Source organism: Ambystoma mexicanum, chromosome 11 (assembly GCF_040938575.1).
Source record: "Ambystoma mexicanum isolate Mex_15411 chromosome 11, UKY_AmexF1_1, whole genome shotgun sequence".
Taxonomy (NCBI): domain Eukaryota; kingdom Metazoa; phylum Chordata; class Amphibia; order Caudata; family Ambystomatidae; genus Ambystoma; species Ambystoma mexicanum.
The window spans coordinates 774,582,700-774,597,697 of NC_090934.1; the positions used below are offsets into that span (position 1 = coordinate 774,582,700).

General features: G+C 48.1%; 1 protein-coding gene across 10 annotated transcripts in view; it reads right to left on the reverse strand.

Moving 5' to 3' along the window:
- The window catches only part of SCUBE2 (signal peptide, CUB domain and EGF like domain containing 2), a 1,402,698-nt gene extending 1,388,242 nt beyond the window's left edge, over positions 1-14,456 (reverse strand). For 5 of the 10 annotated variants that reach the window (XM_069623690.1, XM_069623689.1, XM_069623687.1 and 2 more), the window contains exon 1: positions 14,163-14,454. In XM_069623690.1, the coding sequence (XP_069479791.1) occupies positions 14,163-14,298 (136 nt within the window). In that variant the 5' untranslated portion in view covers positions 14,299-14,454. Of the gene's footprint in view, positions 1-14,162 lie in introns of all 10 variants that reach the window. The other 5 variants (XM_069623685.1, XM_069623688.1, XM_069623686.1 and 2 more) reach the window with 2 other exon arrangements.
- Between the last annotated feature and the right edge of the window lie 542 nt (positions 14,457-14,998).

Here is a 14,998-nt window from a genome sequence, read left to right on the forward strand (position 1 = left end):
ACACTCTTGATGGCCAATGCAGTTCTGTGAATTCCTGATCTTGTGGACCACTCTTTGAAGAAGGGAGGTTGGAGGCAAGGCATATCCCCACAGTTGGTCCTGCGAGATCGGAAATGCATGCCCCCCGCCCCCACACAATCTCCTGCTCTGGCCTGTCCAGGAGGCAAAGAGGGCTTTTGGTATGCTCTTCTGTAGCAAACAGATCCACGTCCGGATGACCCCACTTGTGGAACACCCTGCTCAGTGCTTCTTGGCCGAGTTCCCACTCGTAAGAAGTGGTTGCAAGTCTGCTTAATCTGTCCGCTTCTGGGTTGTCTTCCCTGAGTAGGTCAACTGCCCCGAGGATAATAACTTGAGCAAGCGCCCAGATCCAGATCTGTACTGTTAGTTTGCATAAAGCCGGGGACTTTGTACCTCGCTACTTGTTCATATAATACATGGCAGTTGGACAGTCTCTGTTCTGACCAACACTATCTTATTCTGTATCATTGGTTGGAAGGATTTCGGAGCTAAAACAATGACTAACAGTTCTAGATGGTTTATATGATGCCGTTTCTCCACTGGGCCACTTCCCATGAACTGAATGTGCCTCCAGAGTGGCACCCTGCCCATCCATGGATGAATCTGTTGTAATCATCACCAAATGTGGGGCTGGTTGGAAAGGAGCTTGTATCGTTACATTGGACTCTTATGTCCCATGCAGTAGATCCTGTAACATGGAATAAGGAAACGAATTGGACAGGATCTCCATCCAGAGTTTCCTGAGCTTAGTAATCAAATCTGGATAGGTCTAATTTTGAGCCTGACAATCGGAACTGCGAGAACGCAGGAAGCCGGGAGGCCAAGCAGATGCAGGTACCATTATGCAGAGGTGAAAGGCCTGGAGAGAAAGTGTTTGACAGCTACCAAAACGTCTCTGAACAATTCCAGGCTAGCAAACATCCTGCCAGAGAAAGTGTCTCAACTTATATCCAGGAAGACAAGATTCTGAGTGGGCAAAAGTTCGGACTTCTTCAGATTTATGGAAAAACCCAAGTCGAATAGAATTTACAAAAGCCTCCAGCTTGTAGTTGTCACTCCTGTGTGCGAACTGGATCGGACTAGCCACTTTTCTGAGTAGGGATATATATGATGTCCGAGGAGGGATCCAACCGCATTCAGGATTTTCATGAAAATTCAGGATCAGGCTAAACGGAAGGATATTGAACTGAAAACGATGGCCCATCACACTGAATTGTAACATTTGTCTGTGTGGATGCTATACAGCAACATGCAAATATGTGTCCTTCAGGTCCAGGGAGCACATCCATTCTCCCTTGCAGAGAGCCTCAGCAATGAGAGCAGACGTCACCATAGTCTGTATTTTTTATTTTTACTGTCACATTGCAACAGGGAAACCCAAACAATGAACAAAGTGGTTACAGAATGGTCAGCATCAGCATTGCACCATAGCACCCTCTTTCCCCATTCATTTTGTTGTCCCCCACTTTTAGGTACATATTTTATCATGAATGTCACCTTCCTGATCCCCAATCATTCCTGCTAAAGGACGTCTGCATATCCACCAACCCACATTGCCAATCCCCAGTCTATAAACTGATCCCTCAAGGTGGTCTCAAATACGGTGACACCAACGTATTAATTATCTGTCACACAGTCCAGCACACTTCCCTCTTTTTCCTCACTTTCTCCTTGCTTTCGTAGGATTTCTAGTGCAGCCATGAGCCACACTGACAACATAGGGCCCTGTGCGCATTTCCATGAAATCGCCTTATGTCTTTTAGCCAACAGTAGCAGAAATCGTATCATATTTTTCCAAGTTGTGTCCCTTTTTACCCCCCAGGCACCAGTCCCCAAAAACACAGACGGTGTACAGTCATACCCTCCTTGTACTAAAGAATAAATGTTATGTTTCGCTTGCCCCCATGAGGTTGATATCAATGGGTACTGTGAGAAACCAGAAGGTGTCTCACCCGCTAGTCCATGGGGGTCCCTCTCTCGCTCTCCCTCAGGTGGCCAGGGCACTGCCATCGCCTTTGGATACAGACCCTGGGGGTGAACCAGTGCAGGAGGATCACCTGGGTGAGGGGTCTTTGGGGAGTGGGACCACCTGATGGAGGGACACAGTATTCCCCCCCTATAACACCTTTACTCCTTCCTACCAGGTAGGATACCTGGTAACTGTAACTCCCCCTCTTTTCCCTATACAAACACTTTCACACAGACCGCCCGCTCTGGGAGAAAACAGACTCATATCCGAGCATTGTACCCAACATGTCCCACTACTATGGTCAGGCAAAGTCAGGCAATTACTGTTAACAACTCGCACCTGACTTCCATTAAGCTTCCCCACACAGATAAAAGGCAGAGCAAGAAAGCACACTCTGAGCGAGGAAAAGCACACAAAGGAACAGTGCTTTTCAGACGGCAGCTGAACGAGGGGAGAAAGGCAGCAAATCGAGAAGGGAGAGCAAGGAGAGAAATAACCTTGACCTTTCTGCTGAGAAACCGTTACTTTCCAGAAACCTTCAGATTAAAAGGCACAAGGCCAGAAAACCAGACTGAAGAATCCTGCATTACGTGTATGAGATACCCAGGGCCCTCCTGCATGACTAGTCAAAGAGGAGCACTTCATACTTCGGGGTCCTCCCACAATCACCTGGTTGCAGCACTCAAGGAGTTGGAGACTGCCATGGCGTCTTTGACAGCGACAGTCTCGCTGCAGGCAATAAACTACAATTCATGCCTCACCCGGAAATATCTTTCCAATGTTCTCCCTGAGAAGCGACAGTGCTCCCAAACCGTTGTTGGTTGCATGGTACAGTTGCCCTTTGTTTCAATCCGGTTACCCTCGATTCTTGGTTACTGATCCCTGGATATGTTACTCCGGATGCAGCTTTGCTCCAGTCCTTGCCTGTGTCCTGCTTTCAGCTTCCCTCAGACTGTTTACAAGGCCCCCCTTAACATCAGCTATTCGATTACTAGTAACTCTCTTGCCTTGCCCTCAGGTACCCCTTGCATTGGCCCCCTTACTCTGGCCTGAGCGCCTCCTGACTTCTACGGAACCGTTCACGCCGCTTGCTTCTGCGTTACCAAAGCTGCTCCTTACTTGCTTCCATCGCCTCGTCTCATCTACCACAAATTCCTACAACGTTATAGGGCTGACCGGTGCCTCATCCTCCGGGACGCTATGCAGGCATCAAATGAGGTCACCCATCTCTCTTTGATACTGGAATAGTACCCTGATCACAGATTCCATTCAGGACGCTCTGCTGTGTTGACTTACCCTGCTGTTGGTTTTCACCTGTTTCCATCAGAACCGCTACCGACTCTGGGACATTTCTCCCTCCTTAGACGTTGGTGCCTTTGTGTACTCCCCCCAAGTTACGTCCTTGTGCCATCCAGGTGTCATGATCTCTGCTTCCAAAAGATCAGGACTTGCCCAACTCCCTTGGAAGCAGACCCATAACCCCGGTTCCGAGTGCCAGCCAGTCCCAATTGGGACCTTTTGGACCCTGTCCTGGCGCCAGTGGCACCAGGCTCATAAAGATGCCCAGTCCCAGCGCTGGACTCATAATGCTTGGGTGGACTTACCTGCAGCAGACCATGCTGCTTACTTACCTGCCAGTTGAACCCCTGATCCTCTTCTGTTTGGGACTACTTTTCCTGTTGGGTGGGGCAGGAGCCACTCCCTAGGTTCAGAACACTGGAACTCTTCTGGAAAGCAGGAACTCTTTTCTTACCTAGGCGTGGCTGTGGAAGGAGATACCTAAGCACTACAGGAGGCTATTTAAACCACACCCGATGGATGAATCTTGCTTTGCGTTATTCTGCATTCTCTGCAGCAGAACGCTCATCGTGTCTTCTGCTTCTGATCCTGGGCCTAAGGGAACAAAGGCTTACCATCCTGGAATCCAGTCTTCAGCAGCACCTGTAAAGACAAAGAAAGAACAGGTTAGCACTACGGTCTTCAGTGGCAGCGCATCTCTTACCTAGTCCATCGGCTGTCACCAACGCCTCGCGCTGCATTCCGGCATCTGAAAGACAAAGGCTTACCTACTCTTCGCATGCTCCGGAGGTCTTCGCACTGCATTCCGGCATCTGAAAGACAAAAGCTTACCAGCTCTTCGCACGTTCCGGAGGCCTTCGGCGCTGCATCCCGCATCTGAAAGACAAAAGAAGGTGCGTTTAAAGACATTGGGCAACTTTATTACTCACGTGCCATTACTCCTTCCCACGCCAAATCCAGTGGGTATTCCAGCACCCTTCAGCTTCTCTAAAGCTCCGAACTTGTACCTGCAAGATAAAAGGGACAGTTAGTGTGCATCGTGAAGCAGGCTACAAGGGCTTACTTACGTGCTTCCAGGCGCTTCTATTCCTCACGCGGGTTCGATCCTCAACTCTCATCAGCCCGCCATCCGCCATCGCCGGAACCCTGCAAAACAAGAGATATCATTACAAAAGACTTTTAAGACATTTGAAGTGCCCAGAACTTACCGTTCGTGCAGTTAACGACGGACAGCAGTCCTCTGAGGTCAAGAGGCCTGCACCCTTATCCAGTGAAGAAACTGGTTACGGCACCCTGCCCCGAGGCAGATGGAGAGCCCGGCGTTCACTTACCTAAGGTGAGGGTGTTAACCTTTGGGGTTCTACAGGAGAAGAGAAAGGGAAGAGGAGAGAGGCACCCAATAACCCCAGTTCATTAATCCCATATTTTCTATCTGCAGACAACTTACTCTTCGAGTCAGACATACAGTGCACAGAGGTCCAGCCCAAAGAGCCAACCGTGTGTTACACATCACCTTTGAAGATACGGCATTCGCCCAGTCAAGACCGGCGCCTCTGCGGGAATCAGGTGAGCGTTACACCAGGTCAGGGTCTCCCTCTGGAACCACCAACTGAAGGAACTTACCATCTCCTGTGCCATTCTGTTTGGGCATTCACTGCACATCATTCTGCATTGGTTGCTTGTGCCACAGCAAGTAGGTTAACCGCTTCACAAAACAGAGCAACAGTAGGTGTGCGGTGCATTGGGGGTATTACTGGAAACCAGAAGGGTTCCATCCCCATTGTATTTATTGTCTGTATTTTTCTTCCTCCCATACAGCTCTGCTGTCGCTCCTGCCTTTCCAGTCAAGCCTATAGCATGTCAGGTGTTTTTCCAATCCTGTAGGCTGTGCTCTTGGGAGGAAGGTCTCATATACATCGGTTGGAAAGAGGTCCTAGATACCCGCAAACCCAACTTGTGACAGAGCAGCAGCTGCTGTGGTAGTGTCCTTGGCTCCAGGATCAAAGCAGCACCGGAGAAATCAGAGCTAGTGAGTTGGGGAGACCGGTGCAAGACCGGTCTGTGTTGGAAGTCAAGGTTGCAAGCAGCAACATTGTATGAAGAGCGCAAGAGTGAAGAATATTAACACATGTGATGAGAGACATGAGTAAAGCTCAATTGCAGATGGATGTTTGAAATTTAATATGAATCAGAGAAGGTACGAGACAAAGTAACAGAGTGGTCCGGCACCGAGGGAGTGCTCAAAGGTCTCTGTGTGATGTACCCAGCCAAGAAGTGGCAGAAACAAAAGCAATAAAGTGAAATGTATGCATTAAGTGAAGCGAGGTGGTCCTGTGATGGTTTAAGAAAAATCCATTGCAAATTCGAAAGTCTTTGAATTTTGAAAACAACAAAAATGAAGAAAGGAAAAAAAAGTGAAATAATAAAGGTCAGAGCCCAATCGAGGGAGACCAATTGTGAACTGGTGTTTAAAGGGCTCCAAGCCAGACTGAGGGAGACCCGTGGTGAACATTAAAAACCAGAGCTCTTGTGAATGTGAAAATCCTGAGAAAGGAACTTGTTACTTGTCTGTTATGCCAGGCAATCTGCAATAAGAGACTTTTATTGGGAAAGAGACTTTGGCGCAGAAGGCCCAGATACCTATGTTTGAACTGCATCCTCATAGAAGAGAAGCGCGAGTGTGTGTGAAGTTAAAGTGTGCCACCTTGTCCCGTGCTGAAAACGTGTGGAAGGGAAGCTAACAGCCCAGCTACCCTGACATATTGTTTCTTAACACTTTTCTTTTGCATACATCATTTCCACACACCATTTGTATTTAGAAGGATTGGCAATAGGTTTATTAGTATAGGCCCTTTTATTTTGACAGAGACTCCACTAGGACTGTGTTATTATTTGATGGTTGTAGCTTGCTCCCATCCTTAGATTTAGGGTTAGATAGGCATTCTATCAACCCAATGAAGTTCAATAAACAGCCTTGAACTGTGATCACTTGTGTCGGTCTTCACTGTTTGATACCATGCCTTCCTTACAGTACTCCCACACCATGAGTCACCCCACTGAGCACTACAGATGAAAAGATAGGCCTTACCGATTTGGTGGTCTTTGATTTTGTGACACCTTCCGCTGTTACAAAACATGGTAGCTAGGGTCATTCTTCGCCCTCTTTTTGGCTCTCGTATGACCCCACTTCTCCACCAAGTACACTGGCTCCCAGTGGAGAAACTTGTCTTATTCACGATTTTTATGTATTGAGCGTAGAACATTTCATAAAATTGGAGCTGAATATATTCAGGCCTTTGTCCCCTATATTCCTGCTAGGATATTGCACTCCATACAGTTCAGATTCCTTCTGTAAATCGCTCTTATGTAGGGGGTCGAGACTTCTCTGTGGCTGCTGTGAAGGCTTGGAACTCCCTCCCCATGCTCCCCGAGCTGTGACCCTTCATCTATTCTTTCGCTGTTCACTGAAGACCCACCTATTTTAGGTTTGCCCCCTGTCACACTGTTCAAGTCCGGGCCTGATGGTTTGTAGCGCCAAGATGCCTTTGGGTGTACGCTGCGCTTTAGAAATGTGCTTAACATAACATGTTTTGGAGGAGACCGTGAGAAAAGCGTATAGAACCTGGTCCTCAGCGACCTTGGAGTAAGCGTGTTGCATGCCGTGCAAGTACCCTACCTACGGTCAGTCCCCAGAGACACTAAATACAGCAAAAGTGGATCCGACGCCAGGAAGGATCCCTCGCAGGAGCAGCAACGTGTAAACCCACTTGCAACCGACATACGCGAGGGAGCAAGGTTCCGGAGAAAAGGAGAACAGAGGGGAAAAGGCTGCTGGGGCAGATCTGTTCCTGTCCATGCAAAAAAGAGGACTGAAGTGAGGCACCAGTGGGCGGGGCCGTCTGGGACATGGCTATGCACACGCTTAAATATAAAGGGGAAAAGTGCATTTTTGCGGGGCAACTGGTTGCGGAACTGTCCCTGTACAGGGACATCCATGCAGTATGGAGGAAATGCGATGGGACGGAGGAGTAAGACCAGATCGGGAGTCCAAGGACTACATCTTAAAGGGAAATGGCAGTCCTTATCTGCTGACATTTCTTTATAATACGTACTATACAGTACTAGTGCGTGCAACTGCAGCCTCATCTCTCAGTGACCAGAAGTCAATTGCAAACGTGTTAAAATCACGCTTAAAATAAGAACTTACCAGCCCTCAGTCTCATTGCAAGCCATGATCATTAGGTCAAACATCCAAGAAGAAATCATGCCAACCGAATTTATAGGTCTAACCCCCGATTTTCTCTCAAACAGATCATACTAGTTTCCTCCGCCGTGCATCAGATAATGTGCAACCTGTTTTATTGCGTTGATAAACAGAAGTGGGTGTCGTCTAAAGCCCCAGTCTTATTTTTTCATTGTTTGGATAGCAATAATGCAACATGGCAGTAGCGTAACAATGATTCTGAAAATACAATTGATTTTATTTAGTCACTGATTCAATCGTTCTTTCTACTCGAAGGTCTGTGCACACGGAAATAGTGGTTTTGCCATTTGGCAAACGACGGGAGCAAACAGTGCCCTCTCCAAGTGAAGGAAAAAAAAAGATCCTTTTTAACACGATGCCCCTTCCCTTGTGGCGCACATTTAACGAGGATCTTATTTACACCGTAAAGTGTCACAGGCTTTAAAATAGAAACTGGAAACATTTGGACATGGAAAGTACTGCATATGGAGAATTTAGGTGCCAAGTTAAAGAAAGATTCTGCCAGGCCGGAGCTCGGAATATGGATTTAAGAGTTTTCCCCTGCCAATGTGGGTTTACACAATATTGCTCTCTCCAAGGCTATACACATCCGACTGTTCTCTAAGGAGAACCCAGAATGAAAGCCAGTCTAGCTGCCAATGCCATATCCCTTTTGCCTAGCTGGCCTTTTCCTTTCACAGCCCAATTTCATAGAGCCTGAAATAACCTAGAATTGCAAAAGCGACAAGAGCAAGGATTTATCATGCTCTACTCGACACAAAATAAGCGAGCAATGCAACAGAGGAGAGGATAAGGGGCCACCTTACAGGAGCTGCAGCTTCAAATGCTCATGTGTTACTTGCCAACAGCCAGCAATTGCCACGTACAGGATAGGGGGTCGAGTAGGTCAATGGCCTACGACCTGCAGTTTAAACATTTCAGGGTGTGTCACTCCCTTACCCCAAGGTCAAGTAGAACTTTGGAAAACGATCCAGCACGCAATGTTGTGGAGTGCAAACTCACCAAGGCAGGCAGAGAACAAGGTATGCTCCAAGAGTATGGATGATGTGACACTAATGCATTTGTTAACTTTCCACCACAGCTTTGCACTACTTGGCCAATGAAAGGTTTACCATTATCGTTGGCAATTGTTTCAGAAGTTTACCTTGTGATGGCAAACACTGACAATATTGAGAGTATCTGTGCTTTTGATGGTAAAAGCTTGTATGATTGGCTGTATAAAAACCAGTCTTGTAATGAGAGTACTAGAGCAATAGATGGTCATACGTGGGCACATGTCCATCTACAACCAAAACTATTGGCTTTACCAATACTTTTATAAAGCCTAAAGAACACTCACATTGGTTAAGCACATAAGCAGACCCCTGAACAAGTATGTCAAGAGTGCTGGTGTACTGAATAAAATAGATATTTTTGCATCAACAGCCAATGGTCAAACATTAGACTAAATTGTTTTTTATTAATTGCCAAACGTTCCACCCATTATACAGAAACTTCAGAAAAGCAAAAAGTATCCTCTCACCAGTTGGTGTTCCAATACACCTTTGTTTACGTTACGTAATAATAAGCATAGCACTGGATTAAAACACTACAGCTCGAAAGTAATATCTTCTCAGTTTCTACAAATGCATATTTCTGAACTAAAAACGGTTTTATATGCACCCACATTTGAAGAACACAACTTAACCATGTGTCCTCTGATAAACAACTAATTAGCTGAAGCTGAAAATCTGATTTTGCCCCAAGTCCAATTCCTTAATGAGGTCCACCCTCATGTGAGAGCAACCATATTCCTCATCCAGCTAACATCTGTATAGAACCTCGTCATGGGTGCGGAGTGGTCAGGCCCGAAGCAGCAACAGGAAGCCTTCCATATAGATTCTCCCAAGCATCACTAGAGCTACAACAGACATGTTTTTGCCCTCAAAAGCTGAAGTTACAACAATTCAAAAGGCCCACTTGTGTGCACAACCCATTAAATGTAACCAGGCAGGTAGAGAACCCCAGCCTTTCTGCTAACCGAATAGGCAACTTAGTTAGATTCCCCCACCCACAACAGCTTCCGATTAGTCAGTCAATCAAATCCTGGCCAGATCAGACCATCATGTCTGGGGTTGCTTGCGTTTCCGTGCAGAGGGGACCTGGCCTAGCAGTTCGAGCTGGGCTGCTACCATTGGTGGCAGTACCAGACTGATTTGCATATGGCTTGACCCCTTTTGCAATGGCGCAAACGGGCTAAAAAAGGGTGGTGTGGAAGGTTGCCCAGAGCAACGCCAGTGGTACAGATTCATTCAAAACCTTCCACCCATCACTTTTGTGGTCACAGTTTGTCTCACTATGTGAGAGAGGGTATGCCCAGAGTGGGTCCCTTGCTCACTGCGCCATAGGGAACCAAGCTGCACCACACTGAGGAGGCCCAACAAGGCCGAAACATGTCTGGGGTTGCTTGTGTTTCCATGCAGAGGGGACCTGGCCTAGCAGTTCGGTCTGGGCTAACATTGGTGGCAGTACCAGACTGATTTGCATATGGCTGGACCCCTTTTGCAATGGTGCAAACGGGCTAAAAAACGGTGGTGTGGAAGGTTGCCCAGAGAAACGCCAGTGGTACAGATTCATTCAAAACCTTACACCCATCACTTTTGTGGTCACAGATCAGACCATCACCACAGTTAATCACCCAGAGACCATAACTTCCACAAGACAAAAAACACAATTTACAATACCATTATGAAGAGCCAGAAGGTGACATGTAGCACTCAACACAATACAGGGAACGTAGAAGAACAAAGCTCTAGCACTAATTTTCAGAAACAGTTCAGAGGATAAAATCTTAAGATTTGAGGCAGAGCAAAAACTTAGGGTCCCCCCAACATATACCTTAGAATCCCCAAAATACAATTTCAATAAGCAATTCAGCATCTTGGTGTCACCAACTTCCCGTTTTCAGAACATCATCCGGAAGAAGACCGTGATTCATGCCCATTGATGTAGTTCCTGCCATTGTGATCTCGAGACACCTAAAACTAGTCACAAAAGATGACAATACCACTCAGTGGCTAACATGAATTCAAGTCACTAAAAGATAAAGCGCATTTACGGTGTGCACTCTAGCATAGTGCAGGAGTTTGAGGGAAAATGGCGGCAGAGGTGTACCAGCCATCCGCTCACCCACTTACTGCCAGGCCATTGAGTCCAGTTGGTACCTCTCATTCACTGGAAACACCCACGTCATTTAAACACTGTGTAATATTCTGTCCACAACCGCCAATGGTGCTGCTCTAATGGGATTATACCAGTGGTATTCAAACTTGTTTATGTTGTGTCCCCTTGGAGTAATTATGTTGTTTGTCAAGCCCCCTCTTGTATACAATTATTGCTGCCCACCCCCAGGTGCCATTTCTGCTCATATTTTCTATTAAAAGCAGTCACCATACTCTCTTTTGGAAGAGCAATGCGCTGCTCCCGGACCCCCTTCACGTCCCCAAGAAGGGCTGGGGGGTATTGATGGGGTGACAGCCCCACAGTTTTGAGACCACTGGTCTATGAAGAAACAGCAGATGCACCAGTCAATGGATGGGTGGCTAGAAGGGCAGCTGGCATAGCGGGCCGCCCCTAGGGCCCGCCCCTTTCCATGAACTCGCCTCCTCTCACTGATGGGGCGGAAGTGCGTACCCCCTACGGTCCACGGATTGGCAGAGCCACCCGGAAAGGATGTTTTGGGCCAGGCATACTTGTGGCCTGAGCAGAGCTAGGACCGCCCATTAGGATGATTAAGAAAACGACCATGCGCTTTCCAATAAAATATGTTTTTCAAAATCAGAAAAGGCCTCCGTCTCATCTCATTATGTGTAGACAATGTATGATGTATTTGTGGCTAGGGGGCTATGGCAGGGGTTAGCCCCGCTATGTGCTTTGCATTTCACATTGGCATATCCACCTCCATTCTGATCTCTACCACCATCCTTCCTCTCACGCCCCTGATTAAGGGAACCCCACCTCGACATTAAAGCATTCCAAATCTTTACCAGCAATTAGAAAACCAGTACAATATTCGTCATCGAGGAATAAAGCCGATAAAAACATACATCCCTCCTAGCAGTTTCAAGAGTTTCATGTTAAGAAATGTTTCCCGTATAAGTGCTCGAAATATCTGCCACACAGCTGCTGACGGGCCCCGCTTCTCCACTTAAGGTCAATATTTTAGTCAAAACGAACTAGAGCTGGGGGGCGTGCGTGGTAACAGGTACTGTGTGTGGATTTCAAAAGCCAGAATCAAGCTAAAATGTTGCCTTCTCGTGGTCTGCTCCTCTAGTGACTAGTTCTGCCTGGGATGACTTGAGTTTTCGCAGCTGGCATGCTTTAACGTCTCTGCGTCTTGTCACTGAATAATAACAGCGAGTGGGGTTGGCCGCCGCACAACTACCAACAATAAGAGCGCCTCTGCCCCACCCCCAAACATTGTATTGACTTCTCGCAGCCTCGGTGCTACAGCGGTGTAATCTTTCTTCGAGACAAAAGCGCAAATATCCCGCCGAGTTTGCTCTTCACGGCTGCGTTTTCGCTAATTTGGTAACAATGTTCCATGTCTTACATGTTCTCATAAGTCATGTGGCTTAGTTTACGTTATTATCGCGACCGCTCAACCTGGGAACCCTCGAGACGTTCTATCTCCACCCCACGGCACAAGTGACGTTGCACCTTTAACCTTGGAAATGAAACTGCGCAGGCGATGATAGACGCAACGCCTGTCTAGCCCGCACTCAGACTTGTGCACAGTCCGGTCATATGTAAGAGATGGTCTGTGCACTGTTCCAACTGAGCAAGCGGCCCTGCTTCCAATACACACCATATCACGGCCAACAGCAACACAACAGCTTTCAAGTCCAGAACTGGGCCCAGAGAGGATTGCGTTACTTGGGAAATCGGAACAGCCTAAACGCCCAGGTAAATTAATTTGGCGTGTCAATATCGCTAAACTAAGGGGAATAGAGAGCGCAAAGAATAAAGCAAGGGGAAGGGGAGGTCTGAAATTAACACGTTAATTTAATTATAAGATCCGGACGGCATTATATACTACCACATGTATTGGCCACATGAACTACGAATGGAAATACTTCTCAGAAAGAAGTTAGCCCCCCCCCATACATAAACCATGCCCCTTACCAGTGTAAACTGCCCTGTGGAGGGACTCGGGATTTAAAGCAGTAAATTAAGGGTGTAAAAAACTGCTTGAGCCGAAGAGAAACTGCAACAGTCGTCTACGAGAGTAAAGTGCCAAAAAATGCTGCCCCTGGATGGGGCCTGAAACAAATGACGCAACCAAAAACAGCGGACGGGTTGGATATGTTCAGTCTCCAGAAAATAAACATACTGACATCCTTCCAAAAAAGGGGAGGGGCTGTGGGGGGCTTACTCGGATATCAAACAAAAATGAGCGCGTCTTAATCACAAAAGACAAGTTCACAAACTGAAAATAAAAGACGTCTGTCTCCAAATATACGCAGGGCCTGGAGATGCCCGAGGAGCTGGTTGGGGAGCATTTCGGGAGGAACAAGAACATTTTCACAAATATCTAAAGCATTCCCCGGTTGCAAACGTTTACTCATCCAGAAACTACGGTTTAATCGCTCATTTTTCACCTTATACAATTCAGAGTTCCTGGTTTTGCAGTTTGTTTGATGACCGCTTCAGGTACATTAGCCTAAAACAAAACGTTTCGTGGAAATAGTGTGCGGGTGCATGTGATTTGGTTAAGATGTGTGGTATTGCCGTAAAGCGAGTCTGTTGAGGTGTGTGGGTGCGCGCTGAGGCGATACTGCTGTAAAGTGACACCACTCAAAGCGAGGTAGGTGTGTGGCGATACGCTAACGGTGTGTAAACTAAGGCTGTGAGGAAGTAATTCTGAGATGGGCTGGCTGGCGTGGATGTGCATTGAATGACCTACGCCCCTGAAGTGAACTGGGACGCCCCCATCCCCCAAATAGGGGATGCCTCCTGGGTTCCACACCGGGGACATCGCCCCTTTGCAGGAAGGGGTGGAGCAAGCATGGCATTTGGGGGCCGGGACAAATTAACGCAAGGCACATGGGGGGTCTCGGATTTGTGAGCCTCTGAAATAGGGGTACTTCACGGCCGATGGCTCCACTGTACATGCACCCATAGAAACAAGACGGTGACCAGGTGTGTGCACAAACGAGATACAGGGGAGCAGCTGAGACGGGATGAGGGCAGCAGTCAGTGGGGTATATGAACTAGGTGATGGGGCTGAAACGGGTAGCTGACGGGATGAGGGATCCCGCGTATGGGAGAAAGTGGGTGCCGATAGGAAAGGAGGATCCCTGTGCATTAAGTGAAAAGCCTGCGTGGGGATGGAGAGGGGTGCCGCTGACGGGGTATGTGCTCCATTGTGCTGGGTGGCTCGGGGGACAGTGGGTGAGGGGTCCGGTGTACGTGCACCCAGGGGATGGAGGCTGCTGACATGTGATAACGGGACCGGAGTCGATTAATGTACGGCGGCGGAGATAGACGGTAGAGAGCAGTACACCGTAGAGGTCCGTGTGCTCGTAGTGGACATCGGGGTCCTCGAAGGGCATGGAGGAGCACACTCACCAGTGGCGGCGGAGGGCAGCAGCAGTAGTACTCCGGCCCCGGTCGTCCGGGCGCAGAGCAGCAGCGACAGTAGTAGCAGGCAGTGCCCGAGGCTCCAGCTCGTGGTCCCCAGCGCGGCCATGCGCATTGCCCCCATGCTCCGGCTCCAGCAGCAACGAGCCCCCGCCGGCCTCCCTCTCCCGCCTCTCGTGCAGCTTCAGCAGCAGAGCCCGGCGCACACTGCCTTCCCCTCCGCTGCACACACGCATTTTTCACACGCTCCTGTCACCCGCTTTGACGGAGGTTTGTAGAGGGGAGGGAAAAAAAAGTGCTGCTATGAAAAGTGAGAATTTCTCAATTCCGCCTCCCCCTGTCTGGACGGTTTACTCCTCCCACCTCTATCCTTCCAGAACTTTTGAACATCTTTCAGTGGTCCTATTTAATTTGCCTTTTCCGTCTGTCAGATCCCGCGCACCACTCGGGTACTTTTTTAATCAACCGCCTGTAAATTAACCGCCTCCTGCCTTACTTAACATTTATATATTATTGTTTACCTGAACCATGTCGTCTCCTTCCAGTGTACCCTGCCATCCCCTGGCAGGCACTACGCCTCCTAGCCCCTTAATTTTTTTTCCCATCCATTATCCGCTCTTTGCTCGGCAAACCCTTAAGCTTCCATTCTTTAACCCCTTCATCTATCATCACTTATGCTCCTCATCCATAGCTCTCAACTCACACGCTTTTGGCGGGTGTCACCCGCCTTGTAAACATCTGACTCACCCGCCAAGCCTCCTGCACGCCCATTCATTTCAATGGGCCTCTCACCCGCCAAAAATAAAATCGGGTGTTTTCACCCG